Below are 27,875 nucleotides of genomic sequence, written 5' to 3'. Positions count from 1 at the left end.
TGGGTGCCAGAATGGGATCTGCTGACAACGGACGCCTGTCTGAGGGGATGGGGAGCTGTGTTGGAGCAACACTGTTTTCAAGGTTGTTGAATCAAGGAGGAATCACTCCTTCCAATGAATTTCTGGAGCTGAGGGCAGTGTTCAATGCATTATTTCTCGCCTTACCTATAGTACAACACAGGCCTGTTCAAGTACGATCAGACAACACCACCACGGTGGCATACATAAACCATCAGGGTGGCACTCGAGGCCGCATGGCAATTATGGAAGTGTCAAAAATAGTTTGTGGGGCAGAATGCCATCTGCCAGTTATATCGACAGTGTTCATTCCGGGTGTCCTGAACTGGGAAACGGACTTCATCAGTCGCCAGGAACTGCACGCTGGAGAGTGGAGTCTATCCAGAAGTCTTTTGACAGGTGGTGTCTACCTGACGTAGACCTCATGGCGTCTCGACACAATCACAATGTTCCAGTCTTTGGATCTAGGACCAGGGATCCTCAAGCAGCGTTCATGGATGCACTGGCAGTTCCATGGAACTTTTGGCTGCCCTATGTGTTCCCTCCAGTGTTTCCTGCTTAGGGTACCATGGAAGTTCAATCAAGAAGGAGGAATACTACTTCTAGTCGTTCCAGCATGGCCTCAACCGCAATAGTTATCAGACCGGCAGGGTCTATCGACGGAGCATCCACTTCTACTTCCTCAGTGCCTGGACCTCCTCGTACATGGCCATTGTCTCTACCAAGAGCTGGCCAAACTGGCTTTGATGGCATAGCTCTTGAAGCATCACTGCTGAGGGCCAAAGGATTTCCGATGCGGTTATCTGAACTATATAAAGGCCCGTAAACCGGCATATTCACGGATTTAATATAAGGTCCAGAATTCTTACTTCACCTGGTGTGCTGATATGAATTATGATGTTCTACGTTCATAACTTCCAGAATTTGGCTTTTCTGCAACAAGGCATTGACTTAAGTCTCCGTCTGGCCTCCCTCAAGGTTTACAACTGCCTTGTCGGTATGGTTTCAGAGTAAAATTGTGTCTATACCTGACGTTCATACTTTCACCAAGGGCGTACCTAGGATTCAGCCCCCTATGTCCCTCCTGGGATCCGGACTGAAAGTCGACAGTAACTAGGTCGACAATGTCTAGGTCGACCACTATTGGTCGACAGTAACTAGGTCGACAAGGTGTCTAGGTCGACAGGGTCTTTAGGTCGACATGTTCTAGGTCGACAGGTCAAAAGGTCAACATGAGTTTTTCAAAATTTTTTCTTTTTTTTTTAACCTTTTTATACTTAACGATCCACGTGGACTACGATTGGAACGGTAATCTGTGCCGAGCGAAGCGGTAGCGGAGTGAAGGCACCATGCCCGAAGCATGGCGAGCGAAGCGAGCCATGTGAGGGGACGCGGTGCACTAATTGGGGTTCCCGGTCACTCTACGAAGAAAACGACACCAAAATAACATTAAAAACTCATGTCGACCTTTTGACCTGTCGACCTAGAACATGTCGACCTAAAGACCCTGTCGACCTAGACACCCTGTCGACCTAGTTACTGTCGACCAATAGTGGTCGACCTAGACATTGTCGACCTACTTACTGTCGACTTTCAATACCACACCCGTCCCTCCTATGGCTCCATGGGATTGATTGTTGTACTGAAAGCCCTGCAAGAGTCTCCATTGAACCTCTTGAGTCAGCGGACCTAATTGGCTCACGACCAAGGTCCTGTTCTTGCTGGCTATTGCCTCGGCAAGACGTGTATCGGACTTAGGTGGTCATTCCGAGTTTTAGCAGCCGTGTAAACGCTATGCCGCCTCCCACTTGGAGTGTATGTTAGTTTAGCAGAAGTGCGAACGAAAGGATTGCAGAGTGACGGCAAAGTTTTTATGTGCAGTTTTAGAGTAGCTCAATACCTACTCAGCACTTGCGATGACTTCAGACTGTTCAGTTCCTATTTTGACATCACAAACACGCCCTGCGTTCGCCCAGCCACACCTGCGTTTTTCCTGAAACACATGCGTTTTTTCTAACACTCCCAGAAATCGGGCAGTTGCCACCCAGAAACGCCCACTTCATGACAATCACTCTGCGGCCAGCAGTGCGACTGAATAGCTTTTCTAGACCCTGTGTGAAACTACATCAGTCGTTGTAATAGTACGTTGCGCGTGTGCATTGCGCCACATGCGCATAAGTGCATTTTTTTTACATCATCGCTGCACAGCGAACGAATGCAGCTAGCAATCAACTCGGAATGACCACCTTAGGCGCCTTGTCCTGTCATCCACCCTATTTGATTTTTTTCAGTGACCGGGCAGTTCTACAAACCCGACTGGGTTATTTGCCTAAGGTGGTGTCATCTTTTCACCTTAACCAAGAGACTGTGGTTCTGGCCTTTATCTCTTCAGACCTGTTGTCCAAAGAGTGTTTTTTTAGTTGTGGTAAGGGCTCTCCGCATTTTTGTGGAGAGGACTGCCTTTATCAGGAGGCCAGATTCCCTTTTTGTACTGTCTTCTCGGTCTGTTGGACTTTCTTGTGCGGCCAGCCGTGGCGCGTCCGCAGAACAATGTGCATGGCGGCGACATGGTCCTCAGTGAACACGTTGATTAGGTTCTATGGCTTTGAGATTTCCGCCTCCCAGGATGCTTCCTTTGGACGCCGGGTTCTCATACCCGCTAAGGCGCATCCCCTCCCTTGAGGAACTGCTTTAGTATATCCCTGAAGTTTTCCTGTGGAAAGCAATGTATCCTGCTGCAGAAAAGGAGAGTTACCATTGTTAACTCTCTTTTTGCGAGGTAAATTGGTTCCACAGGGCGCCCACCCTGATGCACCTTGCTTCTATGGGTTTGTATGGCATTAGCCATTGCTACCTTCTCCTGTCGTGAGAATGTGGTTCTATGTGACTAACAGCTACCTTCTCTCTTGCCTGCTCCTGCATTGGACTGGTTAACGAAACTGAGCTCTCAGTGCCTGGAGCCGGGGTTTATAGGGGAGGCCCCAATGCATCCTGGGACAGCCTAAAGCTTTAGCCTGTTGGTGCCTCTGGATCAAGATCCACTCTACACCCCGATGTTTACCTGTGGAACCAATGTACCTCGCAGAAAGAGAGTTAACAAAATGGTAAGTGTACCATAACTCCTTTTTTGGCTGCTGGGCCAGATTATTGCATAGTGGTTACACAGGACCAGGGCTCAGCGGTAGCGTCTAGTTTCCCTTTGTGGAGAGGCCCTTTCCCATAAGCCCCTGGGTCCATGTCACAAACTATTTGGAATGGTAACCTGTGGCGAGCATCCAATGGTGCATAGAAAAAAAAAATTACGCCCTTACAGCACCTAAATGTTTTCTCCGTTTGTTTGAAGTTATCTACTGCTCTCTCGTTATGTCACTTCCAGGTCCTGATTATGAAGGGAACATAGACACAACCAAGGCCCAGCAGTCATTCCAAAACCCGTCAGCACGACAATGATCTGTTCTGATTAGCCTGCAAAATGTGGTGTGTGAGATCGGGCTAACATAGTGAATTTAAAAAGATTGCTTAATAATCTTGAATTACCTATTAATGATAATTGAGTAGTGTGTACAATGGAAATCTGATGTTCTCTGTATTGTGTATTTACCTAAAGCCAGTCTTTACAAAACTTTTTTTTTTCTCCCCCAATGGATAGTTCAAATGGTAATAAAATGCTTATTTGTATTTCTTAATGTTAAAGAAAACTTGTTTTGATAATACTGTTTATATCCAAGTAATATTTAATCAAACGTTAACCAGCATACACTAGTAGTAAACTTGTACAACACTTTAATCTCAAAGATATTTTAATGAGATATAAGAATACACATATATATATTAGAAGTTTGCTTTATAGTCTTGCTACCTGAAACTACACATTTAACGTTTGGTAGCATGTAAGGATAAGATGAACTCTTGCTTACAATAAACTAACTTTTTAACAAAAGTTAACACTAAGCTGAAATAAGTTTAAATCTAACAATAGTATAAATCTGTGCTGTACATTTAAGGGCCATACAGACGGAAGATGTGTGCTGAGCGAACCGCTCAGCACACATCTCTCCTCCCGCTCAGCACAGCGCGATGTGCTGAGCGAGGGGACAGAGACACGGGGGGCGCTCATTTCACCCAGCGGTGAAATGAGCAACGTGCTAGATTGTGTCTGCATGCAGACCAGTGATAGCGACGTGCGGAACCGTGCATCGCTATCGCTAGTCAGATTGCTTAGAAATTAAGTAAACGTCGCTCTGTGTGTACCCCCCTTTAGAGCTCCATTTCCTAAGCCTTGGATGGAGATAAAGTGGACGGAGATAAAGCACCAGCCAATCACCTCCTAACTGATTGGCTGGTATGTTATCTCCATCCACTTTATCTCCACCCAATACTTAGTAAATAGACCCCTAAGTATTGTCAGACACACTACACTAGAGGTGTGTGTTTTGTGCAAATTACAGATTAACTGTAACGGCAATACAATATTAATATACAAACTGATTAGTTAAAAACTAATAAAAACAAAATGCTGAACTGCAGCTTGGATAGATAAAGAGAATAAAAACTTCCTCTCCATGGTAGAAAGTCTCTAACATGCAATAACATTGAGATTAATAATTATACTCTGTGACACAGAGTTACTGGCATATAACATGGAGAGGATACTCGGGCATCTTGGTTAATAAAGCCCCGGTAACAAAACGGAGAGTATTTTATGTAATACCACCAAATAAAGGAACTAGAAATATTAAGGTGCTTCTCTTTAACTCATTACATGAAATAAAGTGGTCCCAGGACCGCCTTTAGCAGAATGCTGCAATTTAGGCTTTAAATTATTGCAATACAGACTTATATGCAAAATTGTGCTCTTCAGAGTCCAAAGCCCATCTTTATAGAGATGTAATGTTATAATATAGGGGGTAATTCTAAGGTGATCGCAGCAGGAATTTTGTTAGCAGTTGGGCAAAACCATGTGCACTGCAGGGGAGGCAGATTTAACATATGCAGAGAGAGTTAGATTTGGGTGTGGTGTGTTCAATCTGCAATCTAATTTGCAGTGTAAAAATAAAGCAGCCAGTATTTACCCTGCACAGAAACAAAATAACCCACCCAAATCTAACTCTTTCTGCACGTTATATCTGCCACACCTGCAGTGCACATGGTTTTGCCCAACTGCTAACAAAATTCCTGCTGCGATCAACTTGGAATTACCCCCATAGTCCGTGGCTTACACCAACACATTGCTAACTTTGTAAAGGTATTAATTTATTTTATACTAGTAATCTATATGTAATAGTTTACTGCTACAATGATGTGTGTGTACACTTCCACAACCTCTACACTGTAACTTTAAATTGGTGGGAGACTCAGATGTTCCATCTTGAAGTGAGGCAACATGGTTTTTACCATAACTGTCCAGATATGCTCCCCCGACCATCTTGGAAAAAACAGGAAGACATAAAGAAGAGTTGCCAGCAATAGCCTTGGAACCGTAATGTAAGATCCAATCCTTGTCCTTAACTGAGCAAAAGAGCAGCCACCTTTCAGATTTAACCTAGATAAAAAGGGACCAGAAAGATGAGTGCAAACCTAACTGGATATTTTCACTAAAGATTAATTTTTAGATTTTAAACCAAACATATCACATGTAAGAAGCTGTTGTGGTTCCTCTAATTCTGCCTGGGTCTCTGCAGTCACATGGTGATTTGCAGAGGCGTAACTAGGGTAGGGCGAGTGGGGCACGTGCCCTGGGCGCCTTGGCAGGCCCAGCAGAGGGGGGCGCCGTCGGCGGCCAGGGCATCATGCCCCACTCGCCCCCGTCACGCCACAATGTGAGGGGAGGAGAGCGAAGCGTCTCTTCCTCCCCTCAATGTCCTCACCGCCGCTGCCAGCAGCGCTGCGTGTGTCCGGTCTCCGGCGGCGTTAGACAATCAGAGCTTGCGGACCGGCTCCTGATTGGCTGCCAGTCCGCGAGCTCTGATTGGCTAGCAAACCGGCGCCACTTAGCCGCCGCCGGAGACCTGGAGCGTTGAGGGGCAGGAGAGGTGCTGCGCTATCCTCCCCTCACATAGCACAGAGGGAACGGGAAGAAGTGGTGAGTGAGCGGGGGGGGGCATGTAACTGGAACTGCGGGGCATGTATCTGGCACTGTGGGGCATGTATCTGGCACTGTGGGGCAATGTAACTGGCACTGTGGGGCATGTATCTGCCACTGTGGGGCATGTAACTGGCACTGTGGGGCATGTAACTGGCACTGTGGGGCAATGTAACTGGCACTCTGGGGCATGTATCTGGCACTGTGGGGCATGTATCTAGCACTGTGGGGCATTGAAACTGGCACTGTGGGGCATGTAACTGGCACTGTGGGGCATTGTAACTGGCACTGTGAAGCATGTATCTGGCACTGTGGGGCATGTAACTGGCACTGTGGGGCATTTTCAGTGGCCACGCCCCTTCTGGTGCGTGGCCAAGCTAATTTTTCGGCGCACGCACATACTTCTTTTGGTGTGGTTTTTTTTTTGGGGGGGGCACCACTCTTCATCTTGCCCTGGGCTCCGAAAACCCTAGTTACGCCTCTGGTGATTTGCATACCACAGGAAAGTGTCCAGCACTCCATAGCCTTTAGTTGTCATAGGGCCTCACGCCGAGATGTATGCAAACCCGATGGTTTGGGTCCTGGGCATCTCACACAGTGCCCTTTGAGTCGCAGCCTGTTTGGGGGCAGGGGAGTAGACGAAACAGGGCAGAGTCCTCTAAAATGGAAGTATGTCACCTCCATTTTCTGTGAGTGCAGATGAAGTTATGGAGCTGTGAGGGCCAGTTTGAGTAACCTCAGGGTTACTCAGATGGCTGAAGGTCTTGCAGATGATCCAATGCTGCGTCTTATGACGCAGCCCTCAGGTCTGCGGTGCTGGCAGAAGGAAGCTTTGCCCAACAGATGCCGCTTGTTGCATTAACATATTTTCATATCTGCTGTTGCATCTAAAGTTGTTCACTGCGTCCACCTGTGAATAAGGCCCATAATTTCTACAGCCACAGTGATGCATTTGGTTGGGTTCCTTTTAATTAGATAAGTGTGCAGAACCTCAAGTGTTTTAGTTTTGGATATTGAATTCATTAAAACTTGAAAAAAATAGCAAAAAAAAATGTAATTTAGACCTGTTTTTGTTACTACAGTATTGTTTACGCCAATAGCCTTCATTTCCAGTGTGTGAAATGAATGCCACCTGCAATCACAAAGGATAAATTTAAATGTTTTAGATCGAGATCTGAACTTGCCGGAGTGATTCAAGCAGGGACTCTGGTGTGTTCGTTTTGAATCAAGACTGAACCACCCCTTTACTTTTTATAGGCATCACAATGAAAGTTTAGCCAATAAAATGTGTTTTAGTAGTGAAAAATGCCTGTCACAAATTAGTCTATTGTTTGGACTGTTTGTTTAGTAAATACACCCCAATGTGTTACATATATTATATATAAAATACATATGGGTGACCGGCTGACGGGATGCTGGCTGTCACTATACCAACAGCTGCACTCGCCACAGATAATATTCCCACTCGGGTGGTGGTGTGGACACACCGTCTAAACACACACACACACACACACACACACACACACACACACACACACACACACACACACACATATTGTAACAAAAGCTGTGTACTGGAAGCACACACTGACTCAGGACTTGTCCACTAAGGTTTATTTTGTCAGGATCATCGCAGACCAGTAACCATCATACAGTAATTGTTCACGGCCCTAACATTATCTAAAGGAGATCCACTCCCATGTCATCGGCCAGCTTTCCTGACATCGGTCATACAGATAAATGGGCTAGGCAATCTTTTTCTACCTTAGACTCCTCCTCCCCCTCCCAAACTGACAGGCAAGAGCCACACCCACCATGCCTTCTTGAGTGAGTTCTTCACGGGTGCTCTTGATCAGTTACACGCTTTCAGGTACAGCAAGCTGCAGGACAGAAATGTACTGCAGGTAAAGGCCCCAAACATCCACAATTCTGACATTTTGTCCCAGATTTAAAGATTTCCCAATCCACCAACCTGCACCCATACATTACAGACTACTTTCAGCAAATACAGATCTGGCAATCTTGAAAGGCTCATCAGTTTACTATAACTGGTATGCAAATCTATGGATTGTTACCATTCACTAGCAATCTACAGCCCCAGTTGATCTGTGAAATCCAACGTGTGATGGCAAACGGCAGCGGTCATTATGAAGGTGGTCACATGACAGACCGTGGCATCGCGACTTTTAGAATGCTTATAGCGGAAAGGGTCATTTACCTCTACCCTAATTAGCCTGGGGTGGCGGCTACAGCTAATCACGGGGTGGTGGCTAGGGCTAAGATTTGAGGGGGGGGGGGGGGGTGGCAGCTAAGGCTAACCCCCCCTGTAGTGCCTAACCCTAACCACTCCTCTGGCCCTTACCAGCACCGCAGTTCTTACCTTCGGGATGTTGTCGGTCAGGGTTCTGGTGCTAGTATTCCGAGTGGTGTTGGGATTATGGCGCTGGTCACCCGACTGCCGGCATCCAGTTTGCTGAAATGCTGACCGCATCCCATTTGGACAACCTGATTTACCAATCCCATTCACTTGTTGGTTGGAATCTGCGATCTGTGAACCGCATAACTTGCAGATTTATTTATACAATCGTCTGAAAAACTCCAAATTGCCCCAGTTGATTGCTGATTTATGAGGGCTTTAAATACATGACCTTCCTGAGTTTAGCAGCTAAATACCACTGGTTCCTGTGTATCACACTGCTCCTTTTGCCACATATCCCTCCCCGTAGCATCTACAAGTCAGGTAACGTTGACCTCGCAAACCAAATTTCTGGGACAACGTATCAGCATTTTTGCAGAAGATGCCAATCCTATTGGGCCACTGTAAATCTAAAAGATTTTATTGCCACCTGGAAATCTTGGCGTTCACCTCCCATTTCTCTGGAGCCATTGATTAAAGCATGGTCTGTTATTATGAGGAATTCTTTCCCAAGCAATTAGTACCTCTGTGGCCCGCTTTATGGCCAAGCACTCCTCTACTGTAATATATTTTTGTTTCCTCAGCAATATCAGTACAATACGAGGTGCTCTAACCCCCCCCCCCTCCTTCTTACCTGAGATAGGATTGCACCTAAGCGAACATCAGCCGTGTCTATCTTGCCAACAGATTCTTCCTCCAGACAGAGTGCCTGTAGTACTGGTGAGGTACAAAGGGCCAGACAAAGATCTGTCCATGCTGTTTCAGCAAGGCTGGTCCTCTCCAGCCAATAGGGACAGCATTGTTTTTTTAACAAGTCTGTTCATGAAGCCACCCTAGTCGCAAAGTGACTGATAAACTACCTATAATAATCTACTAGGCCTGGGAAGGTTCTCAACTCACTTTTGGCATTTTGAGCTACTTTGAGCTCAAACTCGTCCTCTGTGTATGGGCTAGCCACCGCAGTACATCGGGCTGTTTGTACAGCCAAGTGAAGCACTTTCCACAGTCTCCTACTGTGGAAAGTGCTTCACAAACCACCCCCCTCCCCACCGGGAATTTGCTGGCACAGGGAAAATAGCTCAGTGTGTATGCACTGAGCTATTTTCCTGCCAGCATTGTCCATGATCATCGCTGTGCATACACGCTGGGCAAAAAATGCCCAGTATGTATGCACCTTTAGGCTTTGACCGATTTTTGTACTGCCTCAACCATAACTATCTGTGAATGTACCTGACCCTGTCCAACTACATAACCCAAATACTTAGTTTCTCTTAGGGCCACTGCACTATTCTCAGGGTTAGCTGTGAAACCTGTGGCTCTCAATGAGGCTAGTACTGCCTCAGCCTTAGGGAGATGTGATTCCCAGTCTTTTAAGTGTACATCTATGTCATCTAGATAGGCTGCCACATAGGTAGTATGAGATTTCAGTACCTTGTTCATAAGACCTTGTACTGGAATGAGCCTTCAAGGTTAGAAAAAAGCTGTCTTTTCCTTGGCTGTGGGCACATGAGGAACCTGTCAGTAGCCTTTTGTGAGATCAAGAGTGGTTAAATATTTCCTGCTAGCCAAACTTTCCACCAGTTTGTCCACCCATGGCATCAGATAGGCATCGAACTTGCACATGTTGTCTTAACTTTCTAAAGTTGTTGCAGAACCATAAGCTGTCATTGTCATTTAGTAACCAGCACAATTGGGCTACACCACTCACTGGTAGACTCCTCAATTACCCCTAGTTGGACCATGCTCTCCACCTCCCTTCTAACTGCTTTCTGACTAGCACCATCCATCCATACATACATACATACATACATACATACATACATACATACATTTGAGAAACAAACTGAACCATGGGGGTCATTCTGAGTTGTTCGCTCGGTAAAAATCTTCGCATCGCAGCAATTTTCCGCTTAATGTGCATGCGCAATGTCCACACTGCGACTGCGCCAAGTAAATTTGCTATGCAGTTAGGATTTTTACTCACGGCTTTTTCATCGTTCTGGCGATCGTAATGTGATTGACAGGAAATGGGTGTTACTGGGCGAAAACAGGCCGTTTTATGGGCGTGTGGGAAAAAAACGCTACCGTTTCCGGAAAAAACGCAGGAGTGGCCGGAGAAACGGGGGAGTGTCTGGGCGAACGCTGGGTGTGTTTGTGACGTCAAACCAGGAACGACAAGCACTGAACTGATCGCAGATGCCGAGTAAGTCTGAAGCTACTCAGAAACTGCTACGAGGTGTGTAATCGCAATATTGCGAATACATCGTTCGCAATTTTAAGATGCTAAGATTCACTCCCAGTAGGCGGCGGCTTAGCATGAGCAAATCTGCTAAAATCCGCTTGTGAGCGAACAACTCGGAATAAACCCCCATGTTTGGTAACTGTTTTTCCCAACACTCCTTTAGCATATTCAGAATTCCCCAGGGTTGCCTCCCATACAGTAGTTCAAAAGGGCTAAACACCGTTGAGGCTAGGGGAACCTCTCTGACAGCGAACAACAGATAAGGGTTTCCCAATTTGTCTTTTCCTGTGATACTACCTTCCTCATCATATTGTTAAGAGTGATTAAACTTCTCCACTAGGCCAACCAGTTGTGTATGGTAAACAGAGTTGCAGAGCGTTGTCACCCCTAGCAATTTACACATATCTCACATTAGCCTGGACATGAATAGTGTACACTGATCAGTAAGCATTTCCTTATGGATTACCAATCGGGTATACAAATTAACTAGCTCTTTAGCTGTCTTGCTAGACTTTATGTTTCATAAGGGTATTGCTCCCAAATAGTGTGTTGCATAATCTAGCACCACCAAATTATACTGGTGGCCTTGTGTCTACTTTTCTAGGAAGCCAACCAATTTGATGCTGTTTGTTCAGAGCACCACTTGTATTGGAGGTGGAACAAGAGGGGCCTGTATGAGGATTTATAGCAGGTTCTCCGGGAAACAGGGCAAGCCTTACAATACATTTTTCATGCACATTAAAACCTAAGCAGGAACCTCTGCAGGTTTTGTCCTCACCCAGATGCCCTCCCCAAAATTGAGTTTGTGCTGCTTTCAAAACAAGTGGGACATGTTCTTGGGCACTACTAGCAATTCCACAACCCTCTCCTGTACAGTACTCATTCTATATATGTATCTATTTTTAACCACAAAGTAAAGCACGTCCCATGATGGTGAGAATACTCAAAGCACTCCGTTTACCTCCATCAACACCTTAAAAGCTTGTTCCAGGGTAGCAACATTTACTTGGTTTATTGCCAAGTCCTGTAATGGAAATAGTCTTGGCACCAATGACCAGTCTGTGTCTTCAATGGGCTCTGAAACCATTGGTCATGATGCCTACAGGGGGAATGCAGCAGTAGGGGGCCATGCTTAAGGGCCATGTCCAGCCACTACAGAGGCTCGGTTAACTATTAGAGGGGGCATAACCTGCAAGCAACATGAAATACAGGGCCTGGGACCATATATTTGATATGGGAATGGGGGAAAACTTTTTATGATAAGTTTCCCTCACACTCATCATATGTGTAGACACTGAATATATATATATAAATTAAATATATATTCACAAATCTGTCCTGCACTCACATCAAACATACAGTAGTGTTAGGGTGCTTGGGGTGGTTTATAATGTCTCCATTAAGTCCACAAAAACAGTATAGAATCCAAAATCTTGGTGGTGCACTCGCCAATAGACAATTCTTTGCAGAAATTATTATTTATTCATAAACATATCTTTCAATTCATCGATGTTTCGATAAATCCACTGAATCGTTATCAAAACAAGCAATCAAACAAATCTGTAAAGGTTAACCATGAGTCAAAAACATAAATCTGTGGAAGAACAAATTTAAAATACCAACTCTGATACCCAGACCCCCTAGATGTGTAAATAGAACAGTAACATAGAAAGAGTCCCATAGTGGGATACCACCCAAGTTAAAGAGACCTCCAACCACAATCAGAACATCATAAAGACACAAAACAAATTAAAAACAAACTCAAAGTAAGTGTAAAAATAATATAGGGCAAAATAACGAAAGTCAAAAGGTACAAAACCAGTGTATATCCATAGCACACAAAGTAGAAGATACTGTATGTGGAGTAGTACAATAGTGAGCCAGCCCACATGTGCATTAGGGCAAAAGGACACATTAATAAATTAACAAAAACAAACAGCTGAAATATATAGTATATACTCTCAAAAGCCACCAACCGCCATCACATTAGACCAAGGATCTATAGATCCGGTATAGGGATCATTCAGTGAAGTATTATTCCTGACGACGAGATTAAATCTTGAAACGTTGATCATTATAGTCCGGGGTACGAAACAGCACACAAAATATATAACATCCAGATTTGCAGTGCAGGGTCCAGCAAGAAAATATAACACTCACCTTTCAGAAGACCAGCACTCATGTTTAGCAGGGTGATGTTTATTCACAAAAACATCAGTTTATAGTCCAAATGACATTATATATATATATATGTGTGTGTGTGTGTGTGTATATATATATATATATATATATATATATATAAGTTCGTCAAGATCCGAACCCCCCCGAACTTCACGTGTTTTACACGGGTCCGAGGCAGCCTCAGATCTTCCCGCCTTGCTCGGTTAACCCAAACGAGGCCGAACGTCATCATCTCGCTGTCGGATTCTCGCGAGATTCGTATTCAATATAAAGAACCGCGCATTGCCGCCATTTTCACTTGTGTATTGTAGATTGAGTGGAGAGGACGTGGCTACGTTCTCTGCCTGAAAAGCTCAATATCTGTGCTCAGTGTGCTGCATTGTGGTGACCACCAGTATATTATAGTAGTACAGTACAGTAGGCCATTGCTGTATCTTGCAGCTCCGTGTCAGACTCAGTTCTAGCATCCTGATCAGTGCTCAATACCTGCTGCATTGTTGTGTGACCAGTATATAGTAGTACAGTGCAGCATTTTGGTGACCACCAGTATATAGTAGTACAGTACAGTAGGCCATTGCTGTATCTTGCAGCTCTGTGTCACTTCTAGTATCCATATCTGTGCTGCATTATTGTGACCAGTATATAGTAGTACAGTGCAGCATTTTGGTGACCACCAGTATATAGTAGTACAGTACAGTAGGCCATTGCTGTATCTTGCAGCTCTGTGTCACTTCTAGTATCCATATCTGTGCTGCATTGTTGTGACCAGTATATAGTAGTACAGTGCAGCATTTTGGTGACCACCAGTATATAGTAGTACAGTACAGTAGGTCATTGCTGTATCTTGCAGCTCTGTGTCACTTCTAGTATCCATATCTGTGCTGCATTGTTGTGACCAGTATATAGTAGTACAGTGCAGCATTTTGGTGACCACCAGTATATAGTAGTATAGTACAATAGTCCATTGCTGTATCTTGCATTTCTGTGTCACTTCTAGTATCCATATCTGTGCTGCATTGTTGTGATCAGTATATAGTAGTATAGTGCAGCATTTTGGTGACCACCAGTATATAGTAGTATAGTACAATAGTCCATTGCTGTATCTTGCATTTCTGTGTCACTTCTAGTATCCATATCTGTGCTGCATTGTTGTGACCAGTATATAGTAGTACAGTGCAGCATTTTGGTGACCACAAGTATATAGTAGTACAGTACAGTAGGCCATTGCTGTATCTTGCAGCTCTGTGTCACTTCTAGTATCCATATCTGTGCTGCATTGTTGTGACCAGTATATAGTAGTACAGTTCAGCATTTTGGTGACCACCAGTATATAGTAGTACAGTACAGTAGGTCATTGCTGTATCTTGCAGCTCTGTGTCACTTCTAGTATCCATATCTGTGCTGCATTATTGTGACCAGTATATAGTAGTACAGTGCAGCATTTTGGTGACCACCAGTATATGGTAGTACAGTACAGTAGGCCATTGCTGTATTTTGCAGCTTTGTGTCACTTCTAGTATCCATATCTGTGCTGCATTGTTGTGACCAGTATATAGTAGTACAGTGCAGCATTTTGGTGACCACCAGTATATAGTAGTACAGTAGGCCATTGCAGTATCTTGCAGCTTTGTGTCACTTCTAGTATCCATATCTGTGCTGCATTGTTGTGACCAGTATATAGTAGTACAGTGCAGCATTTTGGTGACCACCAGTATATAGTAGTACAGTACAGTAGGCCATTGCTGTATCTTGCAGCTCTGTGTCACTTCTAGTATCCATATCTGTGCTGCATTGTTGTGACCAGTATATAGTAGTACAGTGCAGCATTATGGTGACCACCAGTATATAAGAGTACAGTACAGTAGGCTATTGATATAATAATATTACTGGCATATAATTCCACACATTAAAAAATGGAGAACAAAAATGTGGAGGGTAAAATAGGGAAAGATCAAGATCCACTTCAACCTAGTGCTGAAGCTGCTGCCACTAGTCATGGCAGAGACGATTCAATGCCATCAACGTCGTCTGCCAAGGCCGATGCCCAATGTCATAGTAGAGAGCATGTAAAATCCAAAAAACAAAAGTTCAGTAAAATGACCCAAAAATCTAAATTAAAAGCGTCTGAGGAGCGTAAACTTGCCAATATGCCATTTACAACATGGAGTGGCAAGGAACGGCTGAGGCCCTGGCCTATGTTCATGGCTAGTGGTTCAGCTTCACATGCGGATGGAAGCACTCATCCTCCCGCTAGAAAAATGAAAAGAGTTAAGCTGGCAAAAGCACAGCAAAGAACTGTGTATTCTTCTAAATCACAAATCCCCAAGGAGAGTCCAATTGTGTCGGTTGCGATGCCTGACCTTCCCAACACTGGATGGGAAGAGGTGTCTCCTTCCACCATTTGCACGCCCCCTGCAAGTGCTGGAAGGAGCACCCACAGTCCAGTTCCTGATATTCAAATTGAAGATGTCACTGTTGAAGTACACCAGGATGAGGATATGGGTGTTGCTGGCGCTGAGGAGGAAATTGACAAGGAGGAATCTGATGGAGAGGTGGTTTGTTTAAGTCAGGCACCCGGGGAGACACCTGTTGTCCGTGGGATGAATAAGGCCATTGACATGCCTGGTCAAAATACCAAAAAAATCACCTCTTCGGTGTGGAATTATTTCAACAGAAATGCGGAAAACTGGTGTCAAGCCGTGTTGCCTTTGTCAAGCTGTAATAAGTAGGGGGAACCACCTAGGAACATCCTCCCTTATACGTCACCTGGAGCGCATTCATCAGAAGTCATTGACAAGTTCAAAAACTTTGGGTGACAGCGGAAGCAGTCCACTGACAACTAAATTCCTTCTTCCTCTTGTACCCAAGCTCCTGCAAACCATACCACCAACTCCCTCAGTGTCAATTTCCTCCTTAGACAGGAAAGCCAATAGTCCTGCAGGCCATGTCATTGGCAAGTCTGACGAGTCCTCTCCTGAAAGGGATTCCTCCGATGGATCCTTGAGTGTAACGCCTACTGCTCCTGGCTCTGCTGTTGTTGCTGCTGGGAGTCGATCATCATCCCAGATGGGAAGTCGGAAGACCACTTGTACTACTTCCAGTAAGCAATTGACTGTCCAACAGTCCTTTGCGAGGAAGATGAAATATCACAGCAGTCATCCTGTTGCAAAGCGGATAACTCAGGCCTTGGCAGCTGTGTTGGTGTTAGACGTGCCTCCGGTATCCACCGTTAGTTCAGAGGGACTTAGAGAATTTCTTGAGGTAGTGTGTCCCCGGTACCAAATGCTATCTAGGTTCCACTTCTCTAGGCAGGCGATACCGAGAATGTACACAGACGTAAAAAAAAAAATCACCAGTGTCCTAAAAAATGCAGTTGTACCCAATGTCCACTTAACCACGGACATGTGGACAAGTGGAGCAGGGCAGACTAAGGACTATATGACTGTGACAGCCCACTTGGTAGATGTATTGCTTCCCGCAGCAACAACAGCAGCGGCGGCACCAGTAGCAGCATCTCGCAAACGCCAACTCATTCCTAGGCAGGCTACGCTTTGTATCACCGCTTTCCATAAGAGGCACACAGCTGACAACCTCTTACGGAAACTGAGGAACATCATCGCAGATTGGCTTACCCTAATTGGACTCTCCTGGGGATTTGTGACATCGGATAGCGCCACCAATATTGTGCGTGCATTACATGTGGGCAAATTCCAGCACGTCCCATGTTTTGCACATACAATGAATTTGGTGGTGCAGAATTTTTTCAAAATGACAGGGGCGTGCAAGAGATGCTGTTGGTGGCCCGAAGAATTGCGGGCCACTTTCGGCATTCAGCCACCGCGTACCGAAAACTGGAGCACCAGCAAACACTCCTGAACCTGCCCCGCCATCAGCTGAAGCAAGAGGTGGTAACGAGGTGGAATTCAACCCTCTATATGCTTCAGAGGATGGAGGAGCAGCAAAAGGCCATTCAAGCCTATACATCTGCCCATGATATAGGCAAAGGAGGGGGAATGCACCTGACTCAAGCGCGGAGGAGAATGATTTCAACATTGTGCAAGGTTCTGCAACCCTTTGAACTTGCCACACGTGAAGTCAGTTCAGACACTGCCAGCCTGAGTCAGGTCATTCCCCTCATCAGGCTTTTGCAGAAGCAGCTGGAGAGATTGGAGGAGCTAAAACGGAGCGATTCCGCTAGGCATGTGGGACTTGTGGCTGGAGCCCTTCATTCGCTTAACCAGGATTCACGAGTGGTCAATCTGTTGAAATCAGAGCACTACATTTTGGCCACCGTGCTCGATCCTAGGTTTAAAGCCTACGTTGTATCTCTCTTTCCGGCAGACACAAGTCTGCAGATGTTCAAAGACCTGCTGGTGAGACACTTGTCAAGGCAAGCGGAACGTGACCCGCCAACAGCTCCTCCTTCATTTTCTACTGCCACTGGAGCTGCCAGGAAAAAGATCAGATTTCCAAAACCACCCGCTGGCGGTGATGCAGGGCAGTCAGGAGCGAAAAACTGACATCTGGTCCGGACTGAAGGACCTGCCAACGATTACTGACATGTCGTCTACTGTCACTGCATATGATTCTGTCACCATTGAAAGAATGGTGGAGGATTATATGAGTGACAGCATCCAAGTAGGCACGTCAGACAGTCCGTACGTATACTGGCAGGAAAAAGAGGCAATTTGGAGGCCCTTGCACAAACTGGCTTTATTTTACCTAAGTTGCTCCCCCTCCAGTGTGTACTCCGAAAGAGTGTTTAGTGCAGCTAGTCACATTGTCAGCGATCGGCGTACGAGGTTACTTCCACAAAATGTGGAGAAGATGATGTTCATCAAAATGAATTATAATCAATTCCTCCGTGGAGACATTTACCAGCAATTGCCTCCAGAAAGTACACAGGGACCTGTGATGGTGGATTCCAGTGGGGACGAATTAATACTCTGTGAGGAGGGGGATGTACACAGTGAAAAAGGGTGAGGAATCGGAGGATGAGGAGGAGGTGCACATCTTGCCTCTGTAGAGCCAGTTTGTGCAAGGAGAGATTTATTGCTTCTTTTTTGGTGGGGGCCCAAACCAACCAGTCATTTCAGCCACAGTCGTGTGCCAGACCCTGTCGCTGAAATGATGGGTTTGTTAAAGTGTGCATGTCCTGTTTATACAACATAAGGGTGGGAGGCCCAAGGACAAATCTTGCACCTCTTTTTTTTTTATTTATCTTTGCATCATGTGATGTTTGGGGCCAATTTTTTTAAGTGCCATCCTGTGTGACACTGCAGTGCCACTCCTAGATGGGCCTGGTGTTGTGCCGCCCACTTGGGTCACTTAGCTTAGTCATCCAGCGACCTCAGTGCAAATTTTAGGACTAAAAATAATAATAATGTGAGGTGTGTGGTGTTCAGAATAGACTGGAAATTAGTGGAAATTATAGTTATTAAGGTTAATAATACTATAGGATCGAAATTACCCCCAAATTCTTTGATTTAATCTTTTTTTGAGGGGTTTTTGAAAAAAACAAACACTCGAATCCAAAACACACCTGAATCCGACAAAAAATTTTCAGGGAGGTTTTGCCAAAACGCGTCCGAATCCAAAACACGGCCGCGGAACCGAATCCAAAACCAAAACACAAAACCCGAAAAATTTCCATTGCACATCTCTAATATATATATATATATATATATATATACTGTATATATAAATAAATGCATTTCCACTTTAAGGTGGCCAGAGTTGCCCAAACAATTATTGAATATAGAAGTGTTGCATATTTTTAGCAAGGCATTTATTGTAGTTTCTTAAACTGGATTACTTTTTCCCCAAATAATAATTTAATTAATGTTATAAGCATTTTAATTATGTCATGCGCTTGGACTGTTTCAATGTAATAAACATCAGGTATATTCACACATTCATATTTGCCTCACAAGATTCATATCCATAATGCTTTGAAATTTCGAAGATGGCTACCAATGTAAAGAAGGCTATAATAACCTAGAATAAGATTTGACATGTTTATAAAGATTTAAGGATTGTAATGTATGACAATTGCAAAACAAGGCATTGATTTCAAATAGTATTTTACAACACGGGAAAAACTATAGCTGAGAACAGTAGTGTCTATCGTGACAAAGCAAATTAAGAAAAAAGGCTGCTATCAGAGAAAAAGACTGACTTTGGAAGGCTGCAGCATGGGCAAGTCAGTCACCAGCAGCCAAACAAAGAAAACAAGAGAAATGTCGACTTTTTTATGCAATGTATCCGAACTTGGGGTGTGTACACACGGTGAGATATTTTCTTTCGATTTTGACTATATAGTCAAAATCGCAAGAAAATTTAGTGCAGATCTCAACGTGAAAGTCACCTTGCAATCCCGATGCGCGCTCCCGCCAGGTCGGCATCGCAAGAAAAGATAGACTGTGCAGGCAAGTCAATCCTTGCTAGATCTGTGTACTATCTAGTTCATCTCACATGTCAATGACATCTCGCATAAGCCAAAATTGTAAGCACACATAGTCCATATCTCAAGAAAAGTTAGTCAAAATCTGTGCTATCTGGGCTCCGGGGAGTTCAGGGGAAATCGCAAGTGAAAATCGGGCATAGCAAGGATCTAATGGTGCCCATACACTTATGAGATTATCGGTACTATCCTTCGATTTCGACCACATCTGTGAGAGAAATCGAAGGTTTGTATGTACATTTTAGTACCTTTCGTCGCGATGCGTGGGCACGCCCGTCGAATATCGCGTCTCAAGATATTATGTGCTGCTCATAATATTTATCGAATCGCAGTGCGATCGCATGTGTTTCTAGAAACACATGCTATATATCGCACTGCGATGTGCGATGGGCAGAGGCCGCTCCCACTCGGCAGTGACGTGCCCATCACATCATTACCATGCGATCTATCGCATGATCGCATGGTAATCTTTTTGGCAGTTCAGGTGCGATTTCATCGCACCTGAACTGCCGGTGCGATGCCCCGCGATGTTGCGTCGTGGGGCATCGCACAAGTGTATGGGCACCATTATCTTGTGTACACACCCTTAGAGGTAGTCCATAAGACTCCTAGAAGTGCTCCAGTATTTAGTAGAGTACAATCACTGGGAAAAGCTGTTGCTCGAGTAAAATTATCTCTGCCAACAAGTGATTAATTGCTTGGCAGAAAAATTTAATATTCATGCCTCACCTAAGAAAAACCTTGAAAGGCCTGATCTTTTTCTTGATTTTGATATAATGAAGGCAGTAAACAATTTCTTCTTATGAGATGATAAGTTTGCCATGCACTGTTTGCCATGGCAGGAAAAAAAAACATTATGTTGGAAACATGGAAAGGAGAAAATAGAGCGTTGATATCTTTTGAAGACTGTCCTGGAGTGTTATGAACTTTTTAAGAAGGCACATCCAACATTGAAAATTTAAAAATCAAAAGGTTTTTGAGCTGTGCCCAAAGTTCTGCCGGTCAATATCTCAGACTCCAGCTAACCTCTGTGTTTGGAGCTACCATTCAAATATGGAACTCCTGCAAAAAGTTTTGTTGACATTTTTAGCGCACTTTAGCACAAAAGATAAATGAATACTTCATGTGCCAGGATGGTGATGAAAAGGACTGTGCATTATAAAACTGTAATAATTATAGGACAAAACTATAAGAATTTCCAGCTCATGCTAAAGAGGATATACTTTCAGAAAGTACTGTATAACCTGCTTCCAATGGAGAAGAGGCCGTGAAGGAAAAAGTGCATGTTCAGTTAGAAGAAATGGTTACAAATGCAGTTGCAACGCTGACGTAGCAGCTTCCATCATTCATTCTCCACTGTTGTGTGAAGAAGAAACAGACCATTCCCAGAATTTACTGGCAACAGAAGAGGAAGGGGCTGTACTTCTGCAGGTAGACTTTTTTTTTATATTAAATTGAAAAGGAAAAAGGAGATTTAAGACTTACCATTGTTAAATCTCTTTCCTCGAGGTATACCGGATTCCACAGGGAATAACATCGGGTGTATAGTTGGATCTTGATCCGAGGCACCAACAGGCTAAAGCTTTGACTGTTCCCAGGATGCACTGCACCGCCTCCTCTATAGCCCCGCCTCCAGGCACTGGAGCTCAGTTTAGTTAACCAGTCCAATGCAGTAGCAGGTAAAAGAGACGATAGTAGTTAGTAGTCACAGAAAACCACATTCTCACGACAGGAGAAGGTATCAGTGGCTAATGCCATACAAACCCAAAGAAGCTAAGTGTGTCAGGGTGGGCGCCCTGTGGAATCCAGTGTACCTCGCAGAAAGAGATTTAACAATGGTAAGTCTTACCATAAATCTCCTTTTCTGCAGCAGGGTACACTGGTATTCCACAGGGAATAACATCAGGGATGTCCTAAAGCAGTCACTCATGGGAGGGGATGCACCGTAGCGGGTACAAGAACCCGGCGTCCAAAGGAAGCATCCTGGGAGGTGGAAGTTCAAAGGCATAGAACCTGATGAACATGTTCACAAAGAACCATGTAGCCACCTTGCACAATTGTTCTAGGGACGCGCCACAGCGAGCCGCCCAAGAAGATCCAACAGACCGAGTAGAATGGGCCCTGATAGCAGCAGGAGCTGGGAGCCCAGCCTGTGCATAAGCTTGTGCAATCACCATTCTAATCCATCTGGCCAAAGTTTGCTTATTCGCAGGCCAGCCACGTTTGTGAAAACCAAAAAGGACAAAGAGACAATCAGTCCTCCTGATAAAGGCAGTTCTCTCCACATATATATACGGAGAGCCCGTACCACATCTAAAGACCGCTCTTTGGAGGACAGACCAGGAGAGATAAAGGCCGGAACCACAATCTCTTGGTAAAGGTGGAAAGATGACACCACCTTTGGTAGGTAACCCGGGCGGGTTCTAAGAACCGCACAGTCTACGGTGAAAAATCAGAGAGCGCGAGCGACAGGACAAAGCACCTAAGTCCGACACCCTTCGAACAGAGGCAATAGCCAGCAAAAACAAGACCTTAAGCGTAAGCCAATTAAGGTCCACAGACTCAAGAGGTTCAAATGGAGACCCTTGTAGGCATTCAAAACAACAGACAGATCCCATGTAGCCACAGGAGGGACATAGGGCAGCTGAATCTGCAAAACGCCCAGAGTAAAGGTATGAACGTCAGGCAAAGACGCAATTTTTCTCTGAAACCATATCGACAAGGCAGAAATGTGAACATTGATGAAGGCCAGACGAAGTCCTAAATCCAGGCCTTGTTGCAGAAAAGCCAAATGTTTGGCAGTACTGAACTTGGATGCATCATAATTCTTAGCAGCACACCAGGTGAAGTAAGAATTCCAGACCCTATAATAAATCTGAGCTGAAGCTTGTTTATGGGCTTTCAGCATAGTTTGAATGACCGCCTCTGAGAATCCTTTGGCCCTCAGGAGTGAAGCTTCAAGAGCCACGCCGTCAAAGCCAGTTGAGCCAGATCCTGATATACACAAGGGCCCTAAACGAGGAGGTCTGGTCGTTGTGGAAGCAGAAGAGGACGCTCTATCGAGAGACCCTGCAGGTCTGAGAACAAATGCTGTCTGGGCCACGCTGGAGCGATTAGAAGCAGTATTCATCCTTATTGCTTGAAGTTCCGTATTACCCTGGGCAGGAGTAAAACCAGAGGGAACACGTATGGCAGCCGAAAGTTACATAGAATTGTTAGTGCGTCCACGAACACTGCATGAGGATCCCTTGTCCTTGCTCCAAAGACCGGAACCTTGTGATTGTGTCGAGACGCCATCAGGTCTAAATCTGGTAGGCCCCACTTGTCCACTAGTAGTTGGAAGACTTCCAGATGAAGACTCCACTTTCCGGCATGTACGTCCTGACGACTGAGGAAGTCCGCTTCCCAGTTGAGGACCCCGAATGAACACTGCCGATATGGCTGACAGATGGCGTTCTGCCCATTGAAGAATTTTTGACACTCCCAACATTGCCATGCAGCTTCAAGTGCCGCCTTGATGATTTATGTACACCACTGTGGTGGCATTGTCTGATTGTACTTGAACAGGCCTGTTCTGTACCAGAGGCAGGGCCAGTATCAACGCATTGAACACTTCCCACAATTCCAGAATGTTTATCGGGAGGAGAGATTCCTCACTGGTCCACCGACCCTGGAGATAGTGTTGCTCCAACACCACGCCTCAAACTCGCAGACTGCCGTCTGTTGTCAGGAGCACCCAGTCGGAGATCCAGAAGGGACGGCCTCTGCTCAACTGTTGGTCCTGTAGCCACCAGCTCAGTGACAGACGAACCTCTGGAGTCAAGGAGATCAGTTAAGACCTGATCCGGTGAGGCAGGCTATCCCACTTGGAAAGGATTAACCTCTGTAGAGGGCGGGAATGAAATTGTGCCTACTCTACCATGTCGAAAGCCGACACCATGAGGCCTAGTATTTGCATTGCCGAGTGTATCGACACTCTTGGGCGAGAGAGGAAGCATCGTATTCTGTCCTAAAGTTTAGGACCTTCTCTGGAGACAAGAACAAATGTTGCTTGTGTGTGTCCAGTAATGCCCCCAGGTGCACCATGGTCTGAGCAGGGACCAGCAAGGATTTCTTTCAATTGATGAGCCACACTTGGGCTTGTAGGAATTGGACCGTCAGTTCCAGATGATGGATGAGAACCTCTGGGGAATTCGCCAGGATCAGCAAGTCGTCCCAATACGGCAGGATCCTGACGCCTTGACGACACAGAATGGCCATCATGACTGCCATGACCTTGGTGAAGATCCGAGGAGCTGTAGTCAGTCTAAAAGACAAGGCTTGGAATTGATAATTTAGGTTGCCAATAGCAAACTGCTGATGCGACATGGCAATAGGTATGTGTAGGTAAGCATCCTGTATGTCCAGGGATACCATATAGTCCTTGAGCTCCAAAGCTAGAACAATAGAGCAAAGAGTTTCCATGCAGAATTTGGATACCTTCACAAATATGTTCAAAGATTAGAGGTTGAGAATAGGCCGGGAGGATCCATTCAGCTTTTTAGAACTAGGAACAGCATTGAATAGTACCCCCTGCCTCTCTAAGACTGAGGCACCGGCACTATCACTTCTGTGTCCAGGAGGGATTGTACAACCAAATGTAGTATTTTTGCTTTTAACGGATCCGAAGGAATAACCATCGAGCACAACTGGTGAGGGGAACGTGTTTTGAAAGAGATGGCATATCCTTGAGAGAAGACTTCCCACACCCAGGCATCTGAAGTGGTCTGTAACCATATCTGGGCAAACTGCAGAAATCGGCCTCCTACCCTGGGGTCCCCTAGGGGGAGGCCCGCCACGTCATGCATCAGGCTTGTTTGATTTGGAAGCAGGCTTACAGGCGGCCAAAGAACGTTTAGTTTTGGGCTTAGAGGTTTTGAAAGCGCAAGCTTGTCTCGGGTACGCCTGACCCTTTGCTTTACCTGGAGGTCGAAAGGAATAAAAGGTGGTAATCTTAGCCTTTGGAGCTGAAGGATTAGTACTTGGGAGACATGCAGTCTTGGCAGACGCCAAGTCAGTCACAATCTTGTTCAGATCTTCCCCAAATAGTATATCTCCATTAAAAGGGAGCATCTCCAAGGTCTTTTAGAGTCCAGGTCCACCGACCAGGACCGCAACCACAGAATCCGGCGAGCCAGAATGAACATAGTAGACGCTTTGGCCACCTTAACACCAGCATCAGAGGCTGCCTCCTGAATGTAATGGGAGGCTGTGGTAATATATGATAAACGCTGTCTGGCATTATCAGGACAATTCAGAGGTAGCTCTGCCTCAACTGCTTCAACCCAGGCTTCAGTACCCAAGAGGCTGCCATAGTGGGTCTATGTACAGCACCTGCAAGAGGGTAAATAGACTTCAAGCAACCCTCCACACGCATATCCATCGGTTCCTTCAGAGAGGTGACGGTGGTGACAGGCAGAGTAGATGACACCACAAAACGGGCTACATGTGAGTCCACTGGTGGTGGGGTTTCCCACTTGGTACTTAACTCTGCAGCGATAGAATAACGAGCTAGCATCTTTTTAGACAGGGAAAATTTCCTGGACACTCCCAGGATTCCTGACGTATGTCAATTAAATGGTCAGAATGTGGTAAGACTAATTTAGTAACCTTCTGACGTTTGAACTTATTAGGTTTCTTAGACGTATCTGGAGGGTCAGTCGCATCATCAATCTGAAGAATCAGTGTGATAGCCTCCACTAGGTCAGGTATACCAACCTGTGTTGTAGATTCCCCATCAGATGCAGCTGTATCAGTGTCTGATGGATCAGTATATTCCCCATCTTCATCGGATGAAGTATCTGAAACATGAGTGGATTGTGAGGAAGAAATGGCCCGCTTAATATGACCCTTTGGTCCTAGGAGGGCGAGGGTTAGGCGTTTGTGTAACCAAGGACGGATTTAATTGCTGTAACAGAGTTGACTGAGTATCCGCCCAGGGCGGATTAACTACAGGGACAATATGTGGCTGTAATGGCACAGGAGGTCCCACAGGGGGCGTAAGTCTTGTTACCAATGCAGTCAGCATATTAGAGAAAGCAGCCCAAGGTGGGTTGTGGTGTGCCACCAGTGCTGCAGGCTGACTAGTGAGTGCAGAACACCCAGTACCTGGACCCTCAGCTGAAATATTTTCCTCAGTTAAAACCATGGCTTCAGCACTGCATGAGGCAGGAGCGTCCATGGAATTCCCGCCCTGTGTAGCAGACACTATTTGGAAACATAGCCTTAGGGCATACCTAGTACAATATAACCAGACAAATACAGTATCGGACAAAAAAAAAACCTGTGTAATGTGCAAATGCAGAGCACAAAACAGAGGATTTAAGCGGTATAGGGTGACTGAAAATACACAGATAAAAATACATAGTAGTATATCCTGTGAAACACTATATATATATGACCCTGATGCATTTTGCCACCCTTAGGATACAGAATATAGGGATAGCAATACGTGTGAGATACACTGAATGGAAACCACACAGCAGCTATTGGCACACACAGTCACATGTACAATGCAGAAATTATTACCTACAACAATAATATAACTGAACTGGACTAGTAATACTACATAAAGCTATGTATGTATACAGATATAACAATGCACAGTAAACACTGGATGTTTATCACAGAATACTTGTACTAAATATTCATACAGTAAGCAATTGTTCTTAACTAACACTGTCTAAACAACATGTTGAATAGTTAAGTGTCCTGTAAAAGCACAGCGCTGATGAGGAAGGCGGCTTTACAGAGGAGACGATGCCCAACAGTCCCAGAATCAGCGCAGCTCTGTGCAGTGGCGCTCAAATGCTGACAGGCAGTGAGGGAGAGAGAGAGATGCAGCTCCAGAGAGGGAACATCTGCTGTAGATGGCTTGGGGAGGGGCTACAGGTCAGCGCCTTTTCCCCTCTGCTGGGCTTCACCACCGGGTACTATGGAGCCTATGTGAAATGGATTTTAGTAAATCCGACCTGTGCTTCTTGCCCTGGTGGATATAGTGGGGTCTTTGCATGGCCACAGTGTCCATGCCAGCGGCACGGTCTGTCTCTGGAGACCGCGTCCGGATCGCGATTTTGGTGGGTCCCACCTGGGGGACCCTCTTACCTCCTCCCTAGATTTGCGGCCACATGATCCAGGAGAGCAGTGGTGGTATGTGTGTGCCTGATAAAACTGGAGCGCCTTCGCTGTAAGTACCCGGCAACCAGGACGTGGGAGTATACAGCGCCGCTGAGGGAGCCGCAGCACGATATGTCAGCATGACATATAGCAACTCGTGCCTGTGCTGCGGCCCTTGAAGTCTTCTTTCTTCTCAGAAAAACTCTTTTATGGGCTGCTTAGAGCAGCCCATCCTGTTAGCTGCCTGCACTGCAGGCACCAACTTACAAACTGAGCTCCAGTGCCTGGAGGCAGGGCTATAGAGGAAGCAGTGCAGTGCATCCTGGGAACAGTCAAAGTTTAGCCTGTTGGTGCCTTGGCTCAAGCTCCAACTTCTACACCCCAATGTTATTCCCTGTGGAATACCAGTGTACCCTGCTGCAGAAAGCTGGTTAAAATGCTGTTTCAATATACTTTTGAAATGGATTTTCATTTGTTAGTCCGCGACCACTTTCTTTGTTAGTCCGCGACCATATGTTTTTGCCAAGTAAATTAAATTAATTATATATAAAAAAAAACATGTTGATGTCTTTTGTGTGTTAGTCCACAACCAAAACTTTAATGGATCTGGAACATACACTATATAAATTTGGAACCAATGCATTACGTTTCATTCTACTCTACCACTTTTACTTTTGTCCCTGAAATTTAAGACTAGATTGTTATGATCATAGTTCAAAATACGTGTTCTGAATGTTAGTCTGCAACCATGGAATTGCATATGTGTGTGTGTGTGTGTGTGTGTGTGTGTGTGTGTGTGTGTGTGTATGGATTCAGTTTCTTATTAATGCTAATTATTTTTGGTATGTACTCATTTTTTCTACCTTATTCACTGTTTGGATATAATTAACTATAGTCCCTAGTTAAATTACAATTTTTTCACTCTTATAAAATACCACCAATATATTCTTCACTGGATAGGATTGGTGATCAGTATTATTAGATAAATTCACATTAGATATGGGAATCTCATACCTGTACACTGGTATGTATCCTAAGGATAGTATTGTTATAACTTATCCCTGGATTGACCTACTCTCCCTCTAGTTTCATTGTTTTTCCATCCAGTTGCCATCATCTACCCCTGAGGATCCTGTATGGACGAAACGCATAGGGTTTGGTACGCAGTTTACATATAAATAGGAAATGCTCACTTACCTGAATAAGACTCTCATAATTTTGAATACTACTGATGTAAATGTGAAGTTGTTACCTGTTGTATCACTGCTGTCTTCATGTATTAAATGTTCTTAACATTTTATTATTTGTATGAAGAATA

At 45.0% G+C, this 27,875-nt stretch overlaps 1 protein-coding gene across 1 annotated transcript in view; it reads right to left on the bottom strand.

Moving 5' to 3' along the window:
* Window positions 1–5,266: 5,266 nt before the first annotated feature.
* The window catches only part of KASH5 (KASH domain containing 5), a 1,087,213-nt gene continuing 1,064,604 nt past the window's right edge, over window positions 5,267–27,875 (bottom strand). The window contains exon 19 of the mRNA XM_063942893.1: window positions 5,267–5,560. Within this exon, the coding sequence (XP_063798963.1) occupies window positions 5,356–5,560 (205 nt within the window). The 3' untranslated portion in view covers window positions 5,267–5,355. The remainder of the gene's footprint in view (window positions 5,561–27,875) is intronic.

This window comes from Pseudophryne corroboree, chromosome 10 (assembly GCF_028390025.1).
Source record: "Pseudophryne corroboree isolate aPseCor3 chromosome 10, aPseCor3.hap2, whole genome shotgun sequence".
Lineage (NCBI taxonomy): Eukaryota > Metazoa > Chordata > Amphibia > Anura > Myobatrachidae > Pseudophryne > Pseudophryne corroboree.
Note: the sequence above shows the minus strand (reverse complement) of the source record. Positions and strands in the feature narration are given on the sequence as shown.